At 43.9% G+C, this 25,869-nt stretch overlaps 1 protein-coding gene across 5 annotated transcripts in view; it reads right to left on the minus strand.

Moving 5' to 3' along the window:
- The window catches only part of LOC106611497 (ETS-related transcription factor Elf-1), a 105,156-nt gene that overhangs the window by 25,165 nt on the left and 54,122 nt on the right, over positions 1 to 25,869 (minus strand). For 2 of the 5 annotated variants that reach the window (XM_045723827.2, XM_045723826.2), the window contains exons 2-7: positions 18,149 to 18,486; positions 6,338 to 6,509; positions 6,050 to 6,154; positions 5,590 to 5,745; positions 5,216 to 5,299; positions 4,291 to 4,483 (exon numbers count right to left, since the gene is read on the minus strand). In XM_045723827.2, coding sequence (XP_045579783.1) covers positions 4,291 to 4,483; positions 5,216 to 5,299; positions 5,590 to 5,745; positions 6,050 to 6,154; positions 6,338 to 6,509; positions 18,149 to 18,220 — 782 coding nt within the window. In that variant the 5' untranslated portion in view covers positions 18,221 to 18,486. Of the gene's footprint in view, positions 1 to 4,290; positions 4,484 to 5,215; positions 5,300 to 5,589; positions 5,746 to 6,049; positions 6,155 to 6,337; positions 6,510 to 17,272; positions 17,367 to 18,148; positions 18,487 to 25,869 lie in introns of all 5 variants that reach the window. The other 3 variants (XM_082955840.1, XM_082955839.1, XM_082955841.1) reach the window with 2 other exon arrangements.

Genomic DNA, 25,869 nt, shown 5'->3' on the forward strand with positions numbered 1-25,869 from the left:
GGGATGGGGAACAACCTCCACACCCCTCTACCGAGGTTGACCTGACCCAGGAATTAAAGGGACAGTTCGGCACCTCGCAGCATAGAGACCCAGACCTAAGGGAGGCCATGAGGAAGGTGAAGGTGATCGACGGGAGGAACGTCGACGGATCAGGTGAGCCCCCTCTTCCTTACTATGCAATCAGGCGGGGTCTCTTATATTGGGTCGTGCAACGAAGGGGGGAAATCCAGGAATTACTAATGGTGCCTAGACCATACAGGGATACAGTCCTACAGTTAGCCCATTCCCACGTCCTAGGAGGACACCTGGCACGGGACAAGACTATCGACAGAATCATGCAGAGATTCTATTGGCCCCGTGTCACCCGTGATGTGGCCAGGTATTGTAGGACGTGTGATCAATGTCAGCGTACAGCTCCACGGCCACACCTACGTAACCCTTTGATTCCTCTCCCCATCATAGAGACTCCCTTTGAACGCATAGCTATGGACCTCGTGGGACCCCTCCCAAAATCTGCCAGAGGACACGAGTACATCCTAGTGGTCGTAGATTACGCTACCAAGTTCCCAGAGGCCATACCCCTGCGTAACATGTCGTCCAAGGGAATTGCCAAGGAATTGTTCATGATGTTCTCTCGGGTAGGCCTTCCCAAGACGATCCTAACCGATCAGGGAACCCCGTTCATGTCCCGGTTGATGAAGGACTTGTGTCGGTTATATCAGGTTCAACAGATACGTACAAGCATATTCCACCCTCAAACAGATGGGTTGTGCGAACGCTTGAACAAAACGATTAAAAGCATGTTGAGAAGAGTGGTGTCCAGAGACGGGAAAAACTGGGACATGCTTCTCCCACACTTAATGTTTGCCCTGCGAGAAGTACCCCAGGCGTCCACTGGATTCTCCCCGTTTGAATTGCTCTACGGCAGACCCTGTCGAGGGATCCTCGACTTAGCCAAGGAGACCTGGGAGACCCAACCATGTCCCTTCCGATCCACAATAGAACATGTTACCCTGATGAGAGACCGCCTGTCGGCAGTGTGGCCCATAGTAAAGGAGCATATGGAGAAGGCGCAAAGGACCCAAGGCTGGGCCTACGATAAGTCCGCGACATCCCGTGAGTTCTCCGTGGGAGAGAAAGTGATGGTGCTCGTGCCCACAGTTGAACACCGCTTGCTGGCACAGTGGAGGGGGCCCTACGAGGTAATGAAAAGGGTCTCACCGGTCAATTACCTCATCAAACAACCTGACAGGAGGAAGAAGGTCCAACTCTATCACATAAACCTGTTGAAGAAGTACCATGGAAGAGAGGAGGAGGTGGCTTTGATGGCCATGGAGGGCCAAGGAAAAGAGGAGGTTCTAACACAGGTGCGCCATGGCCAAACTCTCTTGCCGGAACAGTCGAGACAGCTAGACAAGCTGATTATTCACTTCGGCCGGGTATTCTCTCCGTTCCCAGGACAAACAGATGTCTTGTTCCACCATATCCACACTGAACCCGGCAAGAAGGTGCATATCCGTCCTTACAGGATTCCTGAGGCCCGCCGAGTCATCGCCAAGAACGAGGTAAGGGAGATGCTGAGGATGGGTGTGATCGAGCCATCGACGAGTGAGTGGTCCAGTCCCATAGTCCTGGTCCCCAAACCCGATGGTAGTATGAGACTCTGCAACGACTTTAGGAGCGTGAATGCAATCTCTACATTCGACGCATATCCCATGCCCCGCGTGGATGAACTCTTGGAGCGCTTAGGAAAGGCCAAGTTCATCACCACCCTGGATTTGACGAAGGGATATTGGCAAGTGCCGGTGGCTCCAGAGGACCGCCCAAAGACCGCCTTCGCCACACCGGAGGGGCTTTTTCAGTATGTGAGGATGCCCTTCGGACTGCATGGTGCTGCTGCAACTTTCCAACGCCTCATGGATGCCATTCTACGGCCCCATCAAGAGTACGCAGCGGCGTACATAGACGATGTGGTCATCCACAGCGAGGACTGGGATAGTCACCTCCTACGACTACGGGCGGTGCTCATGAGTCTGGAAGCCACAGGGTTGACGGCCAATCCAAAAAAATGCTGCCTGGGTCTGTCCGAAGCGGAATACCTGGGGTACACCGTGGGGAATGGGAAAATACGCCCACAGGCAGAGAAGACCAGGGCAATTCGGGACTGGCCTCGACCCCAGACCAAGCGGGACGTTCGGGCCTTCTTAGGGATAACGGGATATTATCGCCGTTTTATCCCTGGATATGCAACCATTGCCAACCCCCTCACAAACCTCATCAAGAAAAACTTGCCAAACCGGGTAGAGTGGAAAGATGAGGCGGAGGAGGCCTTTCAATTGCTAAAAGAGGGCCTGTGTTCTGATCCCGTCCTACAGGCTCCGGACTTCTCACAAGAGTTCATTGTACAGGTAGACGCCTCGGATACGGGGCTCGGGGCCGTACTAGCTCAGGGTGAAGGCGAAGCAGAGAGGCCGATTCTCTTTATAAGTAGAAAGCTCAGCGATCGGGAACAGAGATATGCTACCGTAGAGAAAGAGGCCCTAGCCATTAAGTGGGCCCTCGATTATCTCCGGTACTACCTACTGGGTCGGAGGTTTGCATTAGTTACGGACCATGCGCCCCTCACGTGGATGGCTGGTAAGAGAAACAATAACAACCGAATAGCCAGATGGTTTCTTGCTTTACAACCGTTCTCTTTCCATGTCATCCACAGGGCCGGATCGAGGAACGGGAATGCAGACGCGCTGTCCCGACGCGACCAAGACGGTGCGTCTGGCGCCCGACCCTCCGGTCCGGTCCTGAGGGGGGAGGTATGTGGAAGGACCACCAGAGGGCAGGCTGGGCTCATAGATAGTAGCCCAACAAGGCATGTGAGACAAGGTAACCAGAGTCAATTAAGCACAGCTGACGGTACTAATGAGATATTCTCTTTCCCCTACAAGAGAGAGGATGGAACCAGCAAGAAGGGAGGAAGATAAACTATCTCTAAAGAATGGCTACGGAGAGAGAGGTGCTATCCAAGAAGATTCATTAAGACGGTGACGAATATGTGATTGTTGTTATAATTTGAAGATAACCGTAATGTGATCCTGTGTCATCTAAAGAAGACGTATGTTGTTCCTTTGGAGATTCTCATTGACTGTGTTGGAGTGTTTGTAGTGTCAGAAATCCCTCAATAGAGAACTGTGTTGAATCAAGAAAACCTACTCTGGACTCGTTTATTCCACCTTTCCACTTTAGAGTGACACCAAATGACTTGGTCCGCTCACATATACCACACACACACACACACTTTGGTTGAAGCAAGTTAGTTGCCGTAGCCCATCCGTACTACATACACTGTGCGGTGCTGTTCCGTGCCTGTGCATATTCAGCGTTATTAAACCACCTCAACTGGAATCCTACCCGTCTGTCATCTATGCCCTTACCAGCACACGGGAGCGAACACATAAAGTAACACTTAACCTAAAGAATATACAGTCCACCAAGTCCTCACTTACAAGTTTAGTGTTAGGACATAGACAAACACACTACCGTGCACTTTCACACTGCATCCCCAGACGGCAGCACGAACTAGAGTCAAGGGCTGAAGTTAGAGATACCCATAAACTTCCAGTCATTGCGCTAATGCGATCTGCTAGCATGCTAGTAGAAACTCATAGACTTTCAGTCATTGTGCTAACGCTAGTTAGCTTTGGCTCGCAAAACTACCTCTACCTCTAACTTCCTTCATAATGGATACAAAGACATACAAATGTTATCCAGAAGTTCATCTGAGTCTGGGGAAGTAGATAAAGGGCCTCTTTAGTTTTGGAATGACTCTTTGTAAGGAGCGGCAGGTAGCCTAGTGGTTAAGAGTGTTGTGCCAATAACTGAAAGATCACTGATTTGAATCCCCAAGGTGGGAAAGTCTGTGTAAGACACATTTTGTTTGAATGCATCCAGTTGTGCAATTGACTATGTTTTACCTTGTAGTTTTCTTTTTGTATATATTTATTTTGGGATCACCACTTTAAACAAATATTAATCTGGTGGACAATCATGGGAGTCATGACTGTGCTGGCCCTGGACCTAAGGTAAGGTGGCTGTCTCCCTGGGCACATGCGTTCAATACCTGTTTGCATATGCTTACTTCTCACATTTATGAACACATCAAATCAGGTTACAGACCATGTAGCTCAGCCTAAGACCCCTAAACATAACGAGTGCAGCAAAATCCGTAGGCTAGTTATTGGTTTCCGAACACTATGATGTAGGCCAACACCATGTGTGTAATAACACTCCTCTCACCTGAGTGCCCTGCCCATGGTTTCATAGTTCATGTCGGGTTTGTTCTTATGCTTGCCCCACAGTTTGGACACAGTCTTGGAGTCCACCAGCTTAAAGATGCCCTTCTCCCTCTGCGTCCACTTGATGTACTTGGGACAGGTGTTCTTGTCCTGCAACAGGGCCAGGAGGAACTCCCATAGGTAGACGGTGTTCCCTATGTAGAGGGGAGAAAAGAGGAATTTGCCATTTTAACATGTGAGCCTAATACAGTACATGTGAGCTTGGAGCTCTGCTACACCCGTCCATAATTCATTTAGCATTGCAGAGGTTTTACCTAACAAAGGAAAAAATAGGCAGAGACGCAATTAAAGCACTTCCTCCCCATAACCTAAATTAATTAATTTGCCGTTCTCATCGTGTGTGTGTGTGTGTGTGTGTGTGTGTGTGTGTGTGTGTGTGTGTGTGTGTGTGTGTGTGTGTGTGTGTGTCTAAGGTTGGAAAATTGGATGGGGCTCTGGCAGTAGATTACTCATGTTTGTGAAACTGTTAGGACCAGAAGTGTTTAGAAACAGCAACCCCTCCAGCAGCCACTTGTATACGTGTCCGGCTGAACCAACCCCCTCTCCCCATCCCCTCTCTCTGCTGTGCAAGGGAACACACAGCCGCAATTACAGTTATATCCCTGTGAGACACAGCACTTTGAGAGTACCCCATCAATTAGCAAGCTGAGGTCCAACCCAACTGGACTAAATGGGCTGCTGGTTGCTGACTGCACCACTCTACAGGCAGAAACATGCACATTAGCCCACATAATAGGCCAAGAGATAGACCTTGAGTTCAATTGGCTGTTTTTTCAACAGGTGAGTCAGTTGAGACAGGGCCAGGAGAGACCTTGATTTTGATTGACTGTTTTTCGAGAAGTGAGCTGGTTGAGAAGAACGCTCACCTTTGCCCTCCTTGTTCTTCTTCCTGAGTGGCAGGCTGGGAGTGGTGATGGGGGAGCATGGACGCACCGCCCGCGGCTTGCGCACTAAGACGGGAGAAGTGTTATTAACCTGGTCAAAACTGTGACACCAAATTAAGCACATCACTGTCAGTGGCTAAATAAATACACTGTCAGTGTGCTAATAAGGCTGTAAGCTGTGGCTAATAAGCACATATATTTACCAATGCACTCCTGTGTAACTCTTAAAAAATCTCTTCGAAACATGAGTGTAAATTGAATATTTTAATCTAGAAAGTTAAAAACAAGACTAAATAACACTGTTTGACAACCTAATGTTTTATAACACTACAGTCCAGGAGGACCCCCTGCAGTACCTTTAGTTTTCCTTTGTGGTTTGGACACGCTCTTCTGAGGGATCTCGTCCATGGAGGATGTTTCCTCGTCCAGCGATACATCCATGCAGCCATTGGCCTCCGGCCGAAGAGGGATGTAGGTGTAGTCAGACTCCAACATGGTCCCATAGGTGTGAACTACAACAATAGAAAAAAGTAGTACAGCCAATATTACTCCCAGTTATGTAATATTATGAGACTGTGAACTAAAGCAACAGCCAGAGATAATTATGGGAATAGGTGAAAATACTACAAATGAAACTGCCTTCAAATAGCCTTCATCAAAAACTTGTACGTTTTAACAATGTTTTGAAAGTGGTAAATGCTTTAAGGTAGAAATTGGATTCAGTTAACAAACAAGTGGTACCAAAAGATAAAAAAATACTCCTTCCCCTAACCTCCCTCCTAGCAAGTAGCAACAACAAAACAACAAAAATCGTACTCATGCGCTTCTCGTCCAGGATGTTGTTTGGTGACTCCATGTTGAGAAGGGCTGCCGCAGCCTCGTTGGTCTCCATGCTGTCCTCTGTGCCTGACACCGTCGTTTCTATTGGCCAATCAGACAGGGATTGTCATCAGAACATGAAACAGACAGATTAAGACAAACTTGAAAGGATGTTACAATCACTAGGGGTGAATTCTAGGTAATACCAGGCCCTGTCTGGAAACAACCCTAGCCCCTATCCCCTAGGCATGCATGTGTAAAGTATCATCTCCTCTTCCCCCTCACCTGAGAGGCCCACGTCTCCGACCATAATGGGCTCCTCCACCACGTGTAGAGTGGTGTCCACCATGATGCCGTTGGCCACCTCGTCCGATTCCATGCCCGAGTAGACCTGCATCAGGTCAGCGGCGGGCACCTGCTCTACGATGACAGCTGGAAACACGGACGGGTCATCCAGCTGGACACACAGAGAGACCAACAGAAGACTCAGACAGAGACCACAGATGTTAGATCACAGAATTACATGTGTATGTCTATTGCTTCGTTTTTATCTTATGGGCAATTCCACGATAACAATATTATGCTGAGACAAATTTTTTTATTGAAAATGTATTCCAAACAAAAACCATTGAATTCAAAGTTTTACAAACCATACAGCTCCATGCACAATGACTACTTGAAACAATTTTCACAGTAAAAAAAATAAAATAATAATAATTCTGGAAAAACTGTGCAGATGCAAAGTTTATTACCGTAACAGAATTACGGTAAAATCTCCATTTTATTCTGTTACCAAACGTTAAATCTGCACAGTTCTTCAGGTAAATGTGTTTTTGTTACATTTTCTGTGGAGATTTGTGAAAGTCCTTGTGCATAGAGTTATATTGTTTGTTAAACTTTGAAATCAATGGTTTTGTTTGGTATATATTTTAAAGTGAAGAATCTGAGTCTCAGCCATGGTAAAGTTCATGTAGGCCTACACACTGGGCTTTTACGATTGTTCTGATATATCTCACACATTGGCTTTGTCCACATGCAGGTGAACAAAAAGGTACGACTTACTTATAAATTATTCATACTCGTTTCACATACAGAGAGACAGACATGAGACATGGCAAGAAAACATATGTGAACCCTTTGGAATTATTTGGATTTCTGCATAAATTGGTCATAAAATTAGATCTGATCTTCATCTAAGTCACAACAACAGACAAACACAGTCTGCTTAAACTAATAACACACAAATTATTGTCTTTTTCTTGTCTATATTGAATACATCATTTAAATATTCACAGTTTAGGTTGGAAAAAGTATGTGAACCCCTAGGCTAATGACTTCTCCAAAAGCTAATTAGAGTCAGGAGTCAGCTAACCTGGAGTACAATCATTGAGACGAGATTGGAGATGTTGGTTTGAGTTGCCCTGCCCTATTAAAAACACACACAAAATTTGAATTTGCTATTCACAAGATGCATTGCCTGATGTGAACCATGCCTCGAACCAAAGAGATCTCAGAAGACCCAAGATTAAGAATTGTTGACTTGCGAAAAGCTGGAAAGGGTTACAAAAGTATCTCTAAAAGCCTTGATGTTCATCAGTCCACGGTAAGACAAATTGTCTATAAATGGAGAAAGTTCAGCACTGTTGCTACTCTCCCTAGGACTGGCCATCCTGCAAAGATGACTGCAAGAGCACAGCGCAGAATGTTCATTGAGGTTAAGAAGAATCTTAGAATGTCAAATAAAGACTTAAAGAAATCTCTGGAACATGCTAACATCTCTGTTGACGAGTCTACGATACGTAAAACACTAAACAAGAATTATGTTCATGGGAGGACACCACGGAAGAAGCCACTGCTGTCCAAAAAAAACATTGCTGCAAGTCTGAAGTTCGCAAAAGAACATCTGGATGTTCCACAGCGCTACTGGAAAAATATTCTGTGGACAGATGAAACTAAAGTTAAGTTGTTTGGAAGGAGCACACTATGTGTGGAGAGAAAAAGGCACAGCACACCAACATCAAAACCTCATACCAACTGTAAAGTATGGTGTAGGTAGCATCATGGTTTGGAGCTGCTTTGCTGCCTCAGGGCCTGGACAGCTTGCTATCATCGCCGGAAAAATGTATTCCCAAGTTTATCGAGACATTTTGCATGAGAATGTAAGGCTATCTGTCCGTCAATTGAAGATCAACAGAAGTTGGATGATGCAACATGACAACCCCAAAACACAGAAGTAAATCAACAACAGAATGGCTTCAACAGAAGAAAATACACCTTCTGGAGTGGCCCAGTCAGAGTCCTGACCTCAACCTGATTGAGATGCTGTGGCATGACCTCAAGAGAGTGGTTCACACCAGACATCCAAAGAATATTTCTGAACTGAAACAGTTTTGTGAAGATGTATGGTCCAAAATTCCTCCTGACTGTGGTGCAGGTCCAATCCGTAACTACAGAAAATGTTTGGTTGAGGTTATTGCTGCCAAAGGAGGGTCAACCTGTTATTAAATCCAAGGGTTCACATACTTTTTCCAACCTGCACTGTGAATGTTTACATGGTGTGTTAAATAAAGACATTAAAAATTATAATTGTTTGTGTGTTATTAGTTTAAGCTGACTGTGTTTGTCTATTGTTGTGACTTAGATGAAGATCAGATAACATTTTATGACCAATTTATACAGAAATCCAGGTAATTCTAAAGGGTTCACATACTTTTTCTTCCCACTGTATCTACGTAAACCCATATTTCTCATTGGACCAACCTAGCAAGAATTGATGTAAAACTGCTGGTAATAACGCTAGATCATTCAACTGATTTTGTGCAAGACTGAGTGTACAAAACATTATGAACACCTTCCTAATATTGAGTTGCACACCCCTTTGCCCTCAGAACAGCCGCAATTCGTCGGGGCATGGAAAGTGTTCCACAGGGATGCTGACACATGTTGACTCCAATGCTTCCCACAGTTGTGTCAAGTTGGCTGGATGTCCTTTGGGTGGCGGACCATTATTGATACACACGGGAAACTGTTGAGCATGAAAAATCCAGCAGCGTTGCAGTTCTTTAATATTTTTTTTTTACTTTTAGCCCTTTTTTCTGCCCAATTTCTTCAGTCTTGTCCCATTACTGCAACTCCACTACTGACTCGAGAGGCGAAGGTCGAGAGCCACGCGTCCCACGAAACACGACCCCGCCAAGCCACACTGCTCGCTTAACCTGGAAGCCAGCCGCACTAATGTGTCGGAGGAAATGCTGTACATCAGCTTGCAGGTGCCTGGCCCACCACAAAGAGTCGCTAGAGCACGATGGGACAAGGAAATTCCGTCCGGACAAACCCTCCCCTAACCCAGACGTTGCTGGGTCAATTGCCTCATGGGTCTCCCGGTCACGGCCGGAATGTGGGCTATCCTTCTTCGTGGCCGACGTGAGACATTTAAGCTCGTTAATCCTCGCAAGGCTGCCGGCCCAGACGGCATCCCTAGCCGCGTCCTCAGAGCACGCGCAGACCAGCTGGCTGGAGTGTTTACGGACATATTCAATTTCTCCCTATCCCAGTCTGCTGTCCCTACTTAATTAAATATGTCCACTATTATTCCTGTACCCAAGAAAGCAAAGGTAACTGAACTAAATGACTATCGCCCCGTAGCACTCACTTCTGTCATCATGAAGTGCTTTGAGAGGCTAGTTAAGAATTATATCCCCTCCACCTTACCTGACACCCTAGACCCACTTCAATTTGCTTATCGCCCCAATAGATCTACAGACGATGCAATCGCCATCGCACTGCACACTGCCCTATCCCCTCTGGACAAGAAGAATACCTATTTAAGAATGCTGTTCATTGACTATAGCTCAGCATTCAACACCATAGTACCCTCCAAGCTCATCATTAAAGTCGGGGCCCTGGGTCTGAACCCCGCCCTCTGCAACTGGGTCCTGGACTTCCTGACGGGCCGCCTCCCAGGTGGTGAAGGTAGGAAACAACACCTCCACTTCGCTGATCCTCAACACAGGGGCCCCACAAGAGTGCGTGCTCGGCCCCCTCCTGTACTCCTGACGGGCCGCCTCCCAGGTGGTGAAGGTAGGAAACAACACCTCCACTTCGCTGATCCTCAACACAGGGGCCCCACAAGAGTGTGTGCTCAGCCCCCTCCTGTACTCCCTGTTCACCCATAACTGCGTGGCCACGCACGCCTCCAAATCAATCATCAAGTTTGCAGATGACACAACAGTAGTAGGCCTGATTACCAACAATGACGAGACAGCCTACAGGGAGGAGGTGAGGGCCCTGGGACAGTGGTGCCAGGAAAATAACCTCTCACTCAACATCAACAAAACAAAGGAGCTGATCGTGGACTTCAGGAAACAGCAAAGGGAGCACGCACCTATCCACATCGACGGGACCACCGTGGAGGAGGTGGAAAGCTTCAAGTTCCTCGGCGTACACATCACTGACGATCTGAAATGGTCCACCCACACAGACAGTGTTGTGAAGAAGGCACAACAGCGCCTCTTCAACCTCAGATGGGTGAAGAAATGTGGCTTGGACCCTAAAACCAAACTTTTACTGATGCACAATTGAGAGCATCCTGTCGGGCAGTATCACCGCTTGGTACGGCAACTGCACAGACTGCAACAACAGGGCTCTCCAGAGGGTGTTGGGGTCTGCCCAACGCATCACCAGGGGCAAACTACCTGCCCTCCAGGACACTTACAACACCTGATGTCACAGGTAGGCCAAAAAGATCATCAAGGACATCAACCACACGAGCCAAGGCCTGTTCACCCTGACTATCATCCAGAAGGCAAGGTCGGTACAGCTGCATTAAAGCTGGGACAGAGAGACTGAAAAACAGCTTCTATCTCAAGGCCATCTGACTGTTAAAGAGCCATCACTTAATAGTGGAAAACGAGTCACTTTAATAAGGTTTAAATAATGTTTACATACTGCTTTACTCATCTCATATGTATATACTGTATTCTATTCTACTGTATTTTAGTCAATGCCACTCCGGCATTGCTCAATCTAATATTTCTATATTTCTTAATTCCATTCTTTTACTTTTAGATTGGTGTGTATTGTTGTGAATTGTTAGATACTACTGCACTGTTGGAGCGAGGACCACAAGCATTTCACTACACCCGCAATAACATCTGCTAAGGCCTCCCAAGTGGCGCAGTGGTCTAAGGCATTGCATCGCAGTGCTAGCTGTGCCACTAGAGATTCTGGGTTTGAGTCCAGGCTCTGTCGCAGCTGGCTGCGACCAGGAGACCCATGGGGCGGCGCACAATTGTCCCAGCGTTGTCTGGGTTAGGGAAGGATTTGGCTGGCAGGGATGTCCTTGTCCCATTGTGAGCTAGTGACTCCTGCGGCGGGCAGTGCACACTGACACGGTTGCCAGGTGTGCGGTGATTCCTCTGACACATTGGTGCTTCTGGGTTAAGTGGGCATTGTGTCAAGAAGCAGTGCGGCATTCTTTGGGTTGTGTTTCAGAGGACACACGGCTCTTGACATTCACCTCTCCCGAGTCCATATGGGACTTGCAGTAATGAGACAAGACTGTAACTACCAATTGGATACCAGGAAATTGGGGAGATAAAAAAAATTATAATAATTATATATATAACATCTATTAAATATGTGAATGTGACCAATAAAATGTCATTTGCATTGATTTGATTTGAGGGAGAGCTCATTTCAACAGTGTTTCAGTGGCCCACTGGGACATTCTTATTGCTGGGAATTCCAGACACACCCCCTCATTTCCAGCACAACATTTCTCAACACAGGAAGAGCTGACATTTCTCAACTAAGGAAATTGACAGAGCTCTGGCCAAACCGTATGACGGCCATATGAGAAACTGTTGCGTGTGGCGACAAAGCTCACTTTCAACACTTACCGCGTCCACCAGTGTTACCCCTATCTTATTTTCCAGAGGGGTTGCAAACAAACATTCAGGGTCTATTTAAATATAAATATTTTTGTGAACAGGTGGGGTTTCCCACTTGGCTCTATATAATGGTAGGGTAAACACTGTCTACAGTAGGTTTACCAATGTGACATAGCAGTTTGTTTCCCGGATTAGCTTCTCTTATCTCTCATTCGGTGACTCCTTGTGGAGTAAAGACACAGATTTTATTTTCGGTCAGCACACTGTTATTTTCCTGTCTTCAATAGCACCACAAAAGGAGGCTGTGTGTATGGCATCTCTTTCTGTTTGTTTTTTTCCCATAACATGCCCAAAAGACTACAGTTCCTGCTCCAAAAGGACATGGAGCAGGCAGGACTCATAGCTTGCAGGTCCTTTACGTTAGGTTAAGTTGTTCTAAATATCAAACAACCAAAAATGCTCTAATGAAATTGTGCAAAGTATTTTGCCTGCACTCTCATAGCCAGAGAGAAAAAATTAATTCAGTGTCAGTTTCTGAAAATTACCAGGAGATGGAGACAGACTACAGCTCTTTGCCTGACTATCATCTATGTGCTGCTTTGTACTACCCCCCCCCCCCCAAAAAAAAAAAACATTAGCAGCCAAATACCTTGTCACATTGAAAGTCCAGTAACAACATTTTTACTTAAAATTCCAAAATGGTGTAATGAACAACAAATAGGTATAAATGGAATAACAAAACAATGTTCTGGGTTTTTTACTTTTACTGATGATTTTACGAGGCCCTAAAAATCAATGCAGTACAAATAATATATAAAAGTAACGAGTAATTAAAGAGCAGCAATAAAATAACAATAGCGAGACTACAGTATATACAGCAGGGTACCGGTACAGAGTAAATGTGCTGGGGCACCAGTTAGTCAAGGTAATTGAGGTACTATGTACATGTAGGTAGAGTTATTAAAGTGACTATGCATAGATGATAACAACAGAGAGTAGCAGTAGTGTAAGCTAACAGTACACTAACAGCACCCTGACACAGACAACTGCATTATGTGGAATCATTCAACCTTTAGGAGTCATTACCAAACAATTAGACTATGTAAACATAGCTAGGAGTTCAGGGACTGTTCTATTAACTTCACAAACAATATCTTAGGTTTCTGAACACTGTCCATCAAACAAGCTGCTTTTCCATGATGTCAGAATCAATGGTCAACAGTGGGCCACGAGACCATTTGGGACCTCCACTTGGGACATATAAAGATAAAGAATGCCATTTGGTGTGTCCTTTGACTGTAAAAGCTGAAATTTAATTGACACAACAGCATGTTCTCAGACTATAGTAGCTAGACACAATACCAGATATCTCGGTCGGTCGGGAGCCCCATGTGACCTTGTGTGTGTGTGCATGTTTTAGTAACCAGACAAAGAGAGCACCAGTAAGTCTACTGAGTTTACTCGTCTGTGCATTAACACCACACTGTCTCCCCTCCCTAGTAGAACCAGACCAGACAAACTGAAACCAACACAGATTCTGCTGACGGGGCAGAAGACGTCTTGTCTGTTGTTGTTGTTTTGACATAATGGGGCTCAGTTTCAACAAAGCACCGGTGGGGTTTGCCACAAAGCAGGACCAAAGAGTTACCTACTGGGCACAGACGTCATTTCTAGCTTTGATTTGCATTTGGTTGTCAACTAACATGAATTCAACATGAAATCAATAAAACATTTCACCATGTTATTTGATTTAGGTTAAAAGTTGGATGAAAAAAATACAAAATTCCCTTACGTTTATTACTTTTGGCAAATCTAATCCGTTTTCCACGTTGATTCAGGGTCATCACATAGAATTTTGTTTAAATGACGTGGAAACCACGCCAACCAGTTTTTGCCCAGTGGGTAGCCAGGTAGCTAACTTTCCTATTAGCCAAAAGACACTCAACTATCTCAACAAGATAATGAAAGGTGCAAAACAGAGTATGGTATTTAGTACGAATTACACAAAGGCCATATTGGCTGTATCTTCCTCTTTGTTGCTCTCAACCAGATATAACGATCACTGGAGTATTTGCATCTCTGAGTTCCCAGTTTCGGCTATGAAAGCAAGCCCATGTGTGTGAGAGGTTCCCCTATAATCAACCCGGTTCTGCTTTACCTGCCCATGTCGCCATTTTTAGCCCCACCTATATACTTTTAACATCCCCTAATGGGGCAGATAGAGGAAGTTAATGGAATATCCCATAGTCACAGGGGTGTCATGCACCCATTATTTTAGATGGGGCACGATGTTCATGAAGATGGAGGTGGGGTGACAGTTGAAGTTGAAGAATTTTGCATTTTTCAAACACTCGTCTGTGCATTCAGCTTTTTCCTGCAATCAAGAGCCATGATCATTATGCATAATTCTATGTAAAAAAAAAATAATAATAATAATAATAAAAAATTCTGCATAGGTTATCTTAGCTGCAGTGCATTCAGAAAGTATTCACACCCATTGACTTTTCCACACTTTGTTGTTACAGCCTGAATTTAAAATGGATTAAATGTATATTTTGTGTCACTGGCCTACACACCATAATGTCAAAGCGGAATTATGTATAGATTTTTTTTTTACAAAAAAACTAAAAGCTGAAATGTCTTGAATCAACAAGTATTCAACCCCTCTGTTATGGCAAGCCTAAATCAGTTCAGGAGTAAAAATGTGCTTAACAAGTCACATAATAAGCTGCATTGACTCACTCTGTGTGCAATAACAGTGTTTAACATGATTTTTGAATGACTACCTCATCTCTGTACCACACGCATACAGTCGAGCAGTGAATTTCAAACACAGATTCACCCACAAAGACCAGGGAGATTTTCCAAAGAAGGGGAAACTATTGGTTAAAAAAAAAGCAGTCATTGAATATCCCTTTGAGCAAGTTGGAGTAAATCAGTGGAGGCTGCTGAGGGGGGACGACTCAAAATAATGTTGGGAACGGAGCGTATGTAATGGCATCAAACCATGGGTTTGATGTAGTTGATACCATTCTACCACTCCAGCCATTACCATGAGCCTATCCTCCCCAATGAAGGTGCCACCAACCTCTTGTGGTAGAGTTATTAATTACACTTTGGGTGGTGAATCAATACACCCAGTCACTACAAAGATACAGGCGTCCTTCCTAACTCAGATCCCGGAGAGGAAGGAAACCGGTCAGGGATTTCACCATGAGGCCAATACTGTCCTTAAAACACTTACAGAGTTTGGCTGTGATAGGAGAAAACTGAACATGGATCAACAACATTGTAGTTTTTCCACAATACTAACCTAATTGACAGTGATAAGTGAAAAGGAAGCCTGTACGGAATAAAAATATTCCAAAACATGCAACAATGCACTAAAGTAATAATGCTAAAAATGTGGTAAAGCAATTAACTTTTTGTCCTGAATACGAAGTGTTATGTTTGGGGCAAATCCAATACAACCCATTACTGAGTAGCACTCTCCATATTTTCAAGCATAATGGTGGCTGCATCATGTTATGGGTATGCTTGTAATCGTTAAGGAACTTGTTCTCAACTTGCCTACCTGGTTAAATAAAGGTGAAATAAAAAATAAATAAAAAAGGACTGGAGAGGTTTTTTTTCAGGATAGAAAAAAAACGGAATAAAGCTAAGCACATACAAAATCCTAGAGGAAAACCTGGTTCAGTCTGCTTTCCAACAGGCACTGGGAGATGAAATCACCTTTCAGCAGGAGAACCTAAAACACAAGGCCAAATTTTAACTGGAGTTGCTTACCAAGAAGAAAGTGAATGTTCCTGAGTGGCCAGGGTACAGTTTTTACTTAAATCAACTTAAAAATCTATGGCAAGCCCTGAAAACTGTCTAGCAATGATCAACAACCAACTTGACAGAGCTTGAAGAATTTTGAAAAGAATAATGGGCAAATGTTGTACAATCCAGGTGTGGAAAGCTCTTAGAGAGCTTGCTGCCAAAGGTTATTCTAGAAAGTATTGACTCAGGGGTGTGAATACTTATGAAAATTAGATTGTTCTATATTACATTTTTATACATTGCTAAAATTTATAAAAACATGTTTCACTTTGTCATTATGGGGTATTGTGTGTAGGTAAGTGAGATTAAAAAAAAAAAACAATTTAATCAATTTTGAATTCAGGGTGCAACACAACAAAATGTGGAATAAGTCAAGAGGTATGAATAGTTTCTGAAGGCACTGTAAGATAGTTAGACAAGCTACTCTAACTTGATTGATAGCCTGAAATGCCTTGGTATCTAGCTATGAGGTTGTGAGATTGTGAAACTATCTAGCTGGCTAGCTTAAGCCAACTTCAGACAATTGCTAGGTGGCTAGTCTTACAGAGAAACAAAAAAATATATGTTTTATTTATTCATCAAGAACGAATCAATAGGCTACATAGCTTGATCAAATTAATTTACAAACTTACCTGCTGCCCATCACTGGCAGCTAAAATCAAATAATACGCTGTGTGTGTCACTCTGCTCTCTCTCTCCTCCTCCACTGACAATATAGCCTCCTGCCTAGGGACTATTTTCTCCATGCACCTTGAAAGGAACCACTTACTAGGGAGAATGAGGTGGGGGGGCTGGTCCAGTCAGTGTGCCCCAACGCAAAATACCACTGACAGATCTTTATATAAATAATTATGATAAAACGTTTAGTAATTAATTTAACATCTGAAAAATTCTAAAACAGGACAAATCTGAGGGGGCACATGCATTTGCCCCCTATGGGCATGACACCACTGCATAGCCACACCACAGATAACAACTGAAATACTTAAAATGGGGTGCTGTAATTGTGCTGTAATTGAATTACTATTCAGTAAAAAAATGTGAATGGGTGTAAATGTGTATGACCACACCAGGCTTCCATAGAACTCTATAATAGAAGCTTTCAGACACTAAACTGAGCTAAACATAATTCTGAAGTCATTACACCATGGCCTTGACTCAGGGAGCTACTTATTGACTGTAAAATCCAATATAACAAGGCTAATCATTACAGTCCAGCAGGCTAGGCTTGCTGTGGCTTTCTTTGATTCCAACAGCCCCCATACAGAAAGATAAACCCTTCAGACAAGCTAGCTCCAGCAAAAACAAAATAGCCACCTTCGTTAGCATTAGCGCTAAATGTGAATAAGTTATCCCAGTGCTATTTTAAGATATTTTTTCCAGCTACCACGTGGACAGGCAATGTAATCCTCAGGTAATTGACTGAGTGGGCACAGGGAGGAACCCAAGAGAAAGCCTGTGTTATTTCCAAACAATGGTAGGCTTCTCAGTGAAATTAGCGCGTCACCTCACAAACAGCCTCCCACAACAGGTCTGTCTGGTTAGGCCTGAACCAGTGCTATTCAGGCAAGAGGATCCAATGACGACTCGTCCCTCCACATCTACATACATACACACACAGAGACACACAAGCACACACAGAGTAACCTTTGTGCCCTAAATTGACAGGTCCTGGCAAAGCCCCACCGTCTCCTCCCACGCATACTAAAAGAGTCCTAACTCTTGGGCCCGGTTTCCCAATGGTTCTAACGATGAATTTAGTCTTAAGATGCTTTTGGGAAACGGGGCCCAGGTCCCTCACACTTTCCGTTTCTGTCCTGCCAACAGCCCACACTCCATTTCCCAGTCCTCTCCCTGCCATCCCTTCCTCCTCCACTACTTCTCTCCATCACGTCACGAAGACAGTAAAGTCTCTGACCCGCTGGCTTGCTGACTTCCCTGTTCAAATCCCTCTGACCATGTTGTTTATCGAAAGTTACATTTATAAGTCAGTTTTGGTTTAAATAATCTTTGTTTCGCAAATCCTTTCAGTATTTTTCTCAATATTATCTGTAAAATTTCCCTGGAAAAGCTGGAGTCCTTAATGGTGAAACAGCCACATCCGTTTGCGATATTACAACAACAAAGTTACTGCAAACAATGACCAAACAATGTTTTGTCCCCTATGACATCATTGCCATAGATGAGCACAATATGTACTGCAATATTTTTACCATGCTCCTCAGCTCGGCTACAAAAACAATAACAATGGTGGTGGGGCAGCCAAGGGCACTGTTTCTCACTACTGCAGATTCCAGCTTTAACATTTCTATATTGGTGGTGGTACATATTGATAACACTACTGTTATTGACTACTGCTTATTTCCAATGTAATGACAGGTACCTGATTGATCTCATCCATTCCATTGCTGGCAAACTCAAACACTAGCTCATTGGGCTGCACTGCTGTTGCCATGGTGATGAAGATCCGAGGGTAGGACACAGATGGGTAGGGTGTTTTCCTACCCCTCCAGGGACTGTCCAGAAAATCCACCAGACTGAATCCAAGGTTCAAATGTCAATGTCACTGCTGAAGAGTCACTGTTGGTCACAACAAAATGGCTTCCCTTGTTAAGATTCTCCAGTGGCCTCTTCACACTTGTTTGAGAGAAGAGCCGCACTGAGCCTGGATGGAGGCAGCCTCTTCCTGGGACCTGCTGCGTCTGGAGCATCTACACCTGCCTGAGAGAAAGGAACATGTCAGTAACCACAGTTATTCAATCAAATCAAATCACATTTTATTAGTCACATGCACAGAATACAACAGATGTAGACCTTTAGTGAAATGCTTACTTACGAGCCCCTAACCAACAATGCAGTTAAAAAAAATACTAAATATGAGTAAGAATAAGAAATAACAGTAACAAGTAATTAAAGAGCAGCAGTAAAATAACAATACCGAGACTATACACAGGGGGTACGGTAGCCATTTGATTATTAGTAGCCAAATGTGTGTGTAAGACCAGCTGTGACTGACTGGGGTTCGAAGTCGAACCCAGGTCTCCTGTGCATCACAAAACAGTGTTACCTTGATTAACTAGAGCCTATAGGCACTAAGCCTGTTGAACTAAGCCTGTTGAACTGACTAGGGGTCAAATACTTATTTCCCTCATTAAAATGCAAATCATTTTATAACATTTTTGACATGAGTTTTTCATTGTTTTGACATTTTTTTGTTGTTATTCTGTCTCTCACTGTTCAAATAAATCTACCATTAAAATTATAGACTGATCATTTCTTTGTCAGTGGGCAAACATACAAAATCAGCAGGGGATCAAATACTTTTTTCCCTCACTGTATGTAAGTTGAAAACAGTATGTAAAAACACTGTGTGTGTGAGTATCCCTAACCTTGCCAACAGAGAAAGAGCTATGAATGGATCAGTGGTTCACAAATCAGGTCCTTGATTGGCTCGACAACAGTAACAAGGGGAAATTGGGGGGGGAAACATTTCTTTGGGACCATCCGGCAATGTCCTGACAACTGATACACAGAAATGTTCTGGGAATATTATATATTCCCAGAACATGGTAACCATGTTCTGTTTGACATTAAGGCAATGTTCTCTTAACCCTAATGCCAAAACATGCTCAAATGTTCTCAGAGGGTTTTTGCTAACACAGATAGAATGGTCCTATAACTACTGGGAAACTGTACACTCAAACATTAGGGTAACATTACAAAAACGTTCTCTCTCCATAGAATTCTTAGCTGGGTTGACATGCACTCTCACAGTCTTCCAAAGTGGAATCAAGACTAGCACGGAGCACATGGAAAAATGCAACCGCACTTTCCAATACATCCATTACCCAGCTTCACATTCAGTTTCTATTGTAGTCACTTGAAAAAGTGTGTGATTATAGCTGTCACCTCAGTGAGAAGCTACAGTGCATTCGGAAAGTATTCAAACCCCATGACTTTTTCCACATTTTGTTACGTTACATCCTTATTCTTAAATTGATTATATAAAAATGTTTCCTCATCAATCTACACACAATACCCAATAATAACAAAGCAAAAACAGGTCTTTCGAAATGTTTTCTCATTTATAAAAATGTAAAACATAAATAAATATTTACATAAGTATTCAGACCCTTTGCTATGAGACTCGAAAAATATTGCTCAGATTCAATTGAGGTCCCACAGTTGACAGTTCATGTCAGAGCAAAAACCAGGCCATGAGGTCGAAGGAATTGTCCGTAGAGCTCCGAGAGAAGATTATGTTGAGGCACAGATCTGGGAAGGGTACCAAAAAATGCCTGCAGCATTGAAGATCCCCAAGAACACAGTGGCCTCCATCATTCTTAAATGGAAAAAGTTTGGAACCACCAAAACCCTTGTAGAGCTGGCCACCCGGCCAAACTGAGCAATCGAGGGTTCCTCTGTGGAGATAGAAGAAACTTCCAAAAGGAAAACCATCTCTGCAGCACTCTACCAATCAGGCCATTATGGTAGAGTGGCCAGACAGAAGCCCCACCTCAGTAAAAGGCACATGACAACACGCTTGGAGTTTGCCAAAAGGCACCTAAATGACTCTCAGACCATGAGAGTCATTTAGGGGGGGGGGGGGGGGGGATATGCCCAAGGATATGAGCTCTCCCCTGGTCATGAGAGCCAGTGTAAATGATGGGGGGGCACATGGGTGGGGTGGAAGAACAGGAAACAAGTTCTGGAAAAAGAACACAGTTCTTCTGATGGTCTCTGCCCAAGCCCCCTTCGGGAGGGAGGAAGAGATGGGTGGATGGAGGGATAGGGGGGTTGTAGTGAGAGCGTAGCCCACATCCCACATGCTGGTCTCAAGGGCTGTGGATGGGAAGGGGAGGGGCCGGGGGTCTGGTTAAAGAGTAAATCGGGAGGTGGAGGGGGGAGGAGATGAGAGCTGGCAACAGTAGAGGGGAGAGAGAAAGATAGAGATGGCAGCAGTACTTAGAACCCCCCCCCCTCCACCACCCCCCCCCCAGCCACCCCTACCTACCCCCTTTCCTTCTCCACTGCTGCAGGGTGGGGCCTGTTTGCTTTGAAATGCCTGTGTGACTGACGAAGTGCATTCCTAGTTCAATTGTGTCTCTGAGGGGGTGGTGAAAGGGGGGAGGGTGAGAGAGGGAAGACGTGGGGTTCAAATTGGGGAAGGAAAATGGTGAGGTGGGGGTGAGGGCAGGGCAGGGAGGTCAAACAAATGTGTGATTAAAAGTCTCTTGTTTCTTCCCCCTGCCTGCTTTTGATAAATGCATAACGTGAAGCTCAGAGGAGGGGGAGTGGGGAGTGGAGAGGAGAGGAGAAGAGGAGTGGAAAGGAAGAGTGGGAAGAGTACTGAAGGCCAGCCTTTCATTTCACACAGCCTCTCCCTCCCTCTTTCTCGCTCTCTCTTTCACTCTGCCCATGGATATTTTCCATGCCCACCTCTGCCACCCACGGCTGGCCATTATAAGCTGGAGCCCTATGACTGCCAGTGCACTTGGCATCTGCTGGGAGGGAGATTTGCCCCCTCCCAGGGGAATGGACCTCCTGGTGGGGTTTAATGGTAGGTGGAGCAGATGGAGCCTTCAGTTCCAGGCCCCACATTAAACTACCTCCGTGGGCAGACAGACAACTAAGTGACCCCCGCACTCAGTGGTCACACAGGCTAGGGGCCACACATGGAGCAGACAGCATGCATAAACCTGGACTAAGCAGAATCCCCTCTCTCTGCTTCTCTGGGAAGAAAGTAAACATCTAGAGGTCAGGTTCATATGGGAGCCCATTCCTGGCTGCATATATTTATTTCAGTCTATGGGCATGCCTAGATTCCCATAGACATCATACAGTATATAACCTCATTGGTACTGCCCAACTCCAATGTTCCCTTCTAAACTTAAAGGGACAGTTCACTTCAAAGTCAAGTTCAATCAATTAAAATGTGTGAGTGTTTTGTGAATACAGGCCCTGAAGAATGTAGATTTTTGAATGAACTGTCCCTTTTAGAGAGGACAGAATATGATATGACCCCTACAATCCTGTCTCCTTTCTCTCTTCAATGTATCCCTACTCCTCATGCAATCCACCAATAACTGTCAGAGTATGGTTGTTCCATGGCACTTTCAAATTCTATTACATTCGTTGTCTTAGTCAGAGTTTACAGATAGACTTGTGACTGAATGAATCATTTGCACAGATGGCAGAAAAAGCCTGTTATCAAATCAATAGAAATATCACTATAGGACGGCCTGGCTTTTTTGTCAGAGGGTTTAATGCAAGGTGTGTGTGTTTGTGTGTGTATGTATGTATCATGCGTGTTCTATATCCCTCCTGCTATCGCGTCATTGATCTGGGTGACCCAGTTGGCAGAGTGCTGAGGGTAGACAGATTACTAGACAGTCAGCCATTAGAGAGACCTGTACAGTATCCCAGAGCACATGACAACTGCTGTCTTGTCTGCACAGGCAGAGGGAGGCTGAGATCACTCTACAGTAGGTCAGTCAGAGGAGACGACAGGGGAAAAAAATAACATCTCACCAGTTAAATGTAACTAAAATGTAATCTAAACTGTAATATACGTAATCCCCTAAGTAATTATTTATCATGAGAGGGCCATAAACAATTACTAGTAATGCTGCATACTCAAACAAAGGTTAACATCTTACTTTTCTGGTAAAAACTGTTAGAAATTGCTGAGGTGTTTTCACTTTTGAGGACACAAGCTCAAGTGCACAGTACAAATATGATACAAATATGAAAATATGAAATATTTTATGATGTATTTCCTATTCAACAAAACTGTATGAATAAGGCTTGAAATGACTTATATGCTTTCTAAATGTAGTATAATCATATTATAAAATTACTAACTATAAGATTTCACCTTCCTTGTACATGTAAAATACATATTTGTATGATTAGTGTTAGAGAAAATATGCATATTTTCTAAAGATCTCTCTATCAAAATGACTGCCCCCATCGCCGTGAACATCACACAGAGCTCTAGATTGGCTTCCTGATCTCGTTAGGAACTCGCCTTTCATCTCATATTAAAATTGTCTGTCTACAACAAATAAAAGTATTTTTTGTTCAAAATATATGAATGATTTTACATTACTTTGTTAAAGTTGACAAAATCAATCTCTGAATGTGCTAGAGTGACCACTTCGCAGTCATGTATGTCCTTTGTCAGTGGCTGTGATGGTGGGCTCAGCCAGGAGTTGATGGACAGTCAGAAGAGCGAATGAAATGGTACGAGGGACATCCCAGCATCAAGTGGTGCCAGATTTCACATCCTACTTCAAACAGGCGGAAGAGTGTCCATTATGGTGTCCACAGATCGATTCATAAGCGAAAATGTCAGTTGGAACCGGTACCACTAAACAGGGAACTTTATATCTAAGAGTGTTACTCAATTTCCCAAGCCTCCACAGAGAAAATAAAGCAGAGTGTGACTTTAGCCTGCGTGGGGCCACTCTTAGACTACATGAGTACTGGGACACACTCTTTTCAGGATACTTCAATATAAAGTGATTTTCATAGCAGGTTAGGAAAGCATTTTCGCTTACCCTTACCCTTACCCTTTTCCTAACCTTAACTTAGCAGTTGAGGAGACTGAGGTTAACTCTCCTAACCTGCTGCGTAAATTCAGAGCGTTTGTATTGTGTAGGAACAGCCATGACTGTCTGTCCGGTGGAATAGAGAACAGTGTTAGCTCTATTTGTTAGACCTATCTTTCTATCTGCAATGTTCTGAACGTTTCACGAAATTGAATACACCCCTGGCTTCATGAACAAACGTACAGCTTCCAGCAGGCCATTATTTCCCCCTCTTCGCTCTCCTCGGCTGAGCTCATTGTTAACCACGAAAGGAGGTAATTTAGCCAATTGAATGACTAGGCAATGTGTCAGCCTACATGTGGCGACCACGCAAACATTGTGAGATATGAGAAAACCTACCAAGAACAAAATATTTTTATCAACCCCGGTTCCTTTCTCGAATGTTTTTTTTACGTTCAAAAGAGGTGACGTTGTTATAGAGTGGTTGGAGCATGCTCCGGTGGTTCTGGTATAACTATGTGATTGGCGGTTGGAGTATGGGTGGTAAAGCTTGATCAAGCACTCACTCGCCCTGTATCGAGAGATTGAGTTCAGAGTCTCAGAATAGCTCTTGATCTGATGAGCGCTTTCAGGGGAAAAGGGGAGAAATGAGAGAGGGAGGACAAAGAGGAGTGTGGCGTTCTTTCCTGCTTGGCGATAATAGCGAGGAAACTGACTCAGACTGGCATTTCAGGCAGTACACGCTTGGTTTTCCAAATGCGATTTTAGACGGAGATGATAGACAATGGGCGTAAAGTCCTCTCTTCACTATCCAAACACTGCAAAGGTTAGGAAAACTGACCCACTGCAGTCAATTAGTACAGCTCATCACAAAGGGAATATATGCCTTCACTTGAGTGGTTAAGTCTAAGTCTGAGCGAGACTGACAGAAAAGCTTAGCCTCCAATGTACACTACCGTTCAGGGGTTTTTCTTAATTTTGTATTATTTTCTACATTGTAGAATAATAGTGAAGACATTACAATTATGAAATAACACATGTGGAATCATGTAGTAACCAAAAAAGTGTTAAACAAATAAAAATATATTTTATATTTAAGATTCTTCAAATAGCCACCCTTTGCCTTGATGACAACTTTGCACACTTTTGGCATTCTCTCAACCAGCTTCACCTGGAATGTTTTTCCAACAGTCTTGAAGGTGTTCCCACATATGCTGTGCACTTGTTGGCTGCTTTTCCTTCACTCTGTGGTCTGACTCATCCCAAACCATCTCAATTTGGTTGAGGTCGGGGGATTGTGGAGGTCAGGTCATCTGATGCAGCACTCCATCACTCTCCTTCTTGGTAAAATAGCCTTTACACAGCCTTGAGGTGTATTGGGTCATTGTCCTGTTGAAAAACAAATGACAGTCCCACTAAGCCCAAACCAGATGGGATGGTGTATCGCTGTGGTAGACATGCTGGTTAAGTGTGCCAAAAATTCTAAATAAATCACAGACAGTGTCACCAGCAAAGCACCCCCACACCATAACACCTCCTCCTCCATACTTTACGGTGGGAAATACACATGCGAAGATCATCCGTTCACCTACTCTGCTTCTCATAAAGACACGGTGGTTGGAACCAAAAATCTCCAATTTGGACTCCAGACCAAAGGACAAATTTCCACCCGTCTAATGTCCATTGCTTGTGTTTCTTGGCCTCTCAGGCAGTACAATAACAAGTCTCTCCTTGTTATTGGTTTCCTTTAGTACTGTAGTGGTTTCTTTGCAGCAATTCAACCATAAAGGCCTGATTCACAGTCTCGTCTGAACAGTTGATGTTGAGATGTGTTTGTTACTTGAACTCTGTGAAGCATTTATTTGGGGTGCAATTTCTGAGGCTGGTAACTCTAATGAACTTATCTTCTGCAGCAGAGGTAACTCTGGGTCTTCCTTTCCTGTGGCGGTCCTCATGAAAGCCAGTTTCATCATAGCACTTAATGTTTTTTGCAACTGTACTTGAAGAAACTTTCCAAGTTCTTGAAATGAATTGACTGACCTTCAAGTCTTAAAGTAATGCTGGACTGTTGTTTCTCTTTGCTTATTTGAGCTGTTCTTGCCATAATATGGACTTGGTCTTTTACCAAATAGGCTTATCTTCTGTATACCCCCCTACCTTGTTACAACACAACTGATTGACTCAAATGCATTAAGGAAAGAAATTCCACAAATTAACTTTTAAGAAGGCACACCTTTTAATTGAAATGCATTACAGGTGACTACCTCATGAAGCTGGTGTAGAGAATGCCAAGAGTGTGCAAAGCTGTCAAAGGCAAAGGGTGGCTACTTTGAAGAATCTCTTTTTTGGTTAATACATGATTCCATATGTGTTATTTCATAGCTTTGATGTCTTCACTATTATTCTACAATGTAGAAAATAGTAAAAATAAAGAAAAACCCATGAATTAGTAGGTGTTCTAAAACTTTTGAACGGTAGAGTATGTCTAGAGAAGTGCAAGAAAATTAGCTTTGAAACGGCTAAATGTTCTCTGCACCCCATGAAAAAATGT

The sequence above is a fragment of the Salmo salar genome, chromosome 09 (genome assembly GCF_965601325.2).
Source record: "Salmo salar chromosome 09, fSalSal1, whole genome shotgun sequence".
Classification (NCBI taxonomy): Eukaryota; Metazoa; Chordata; class Actinopteri; order Salmoniformes; family Salmonidae; genus Salmo; species Salmo salar.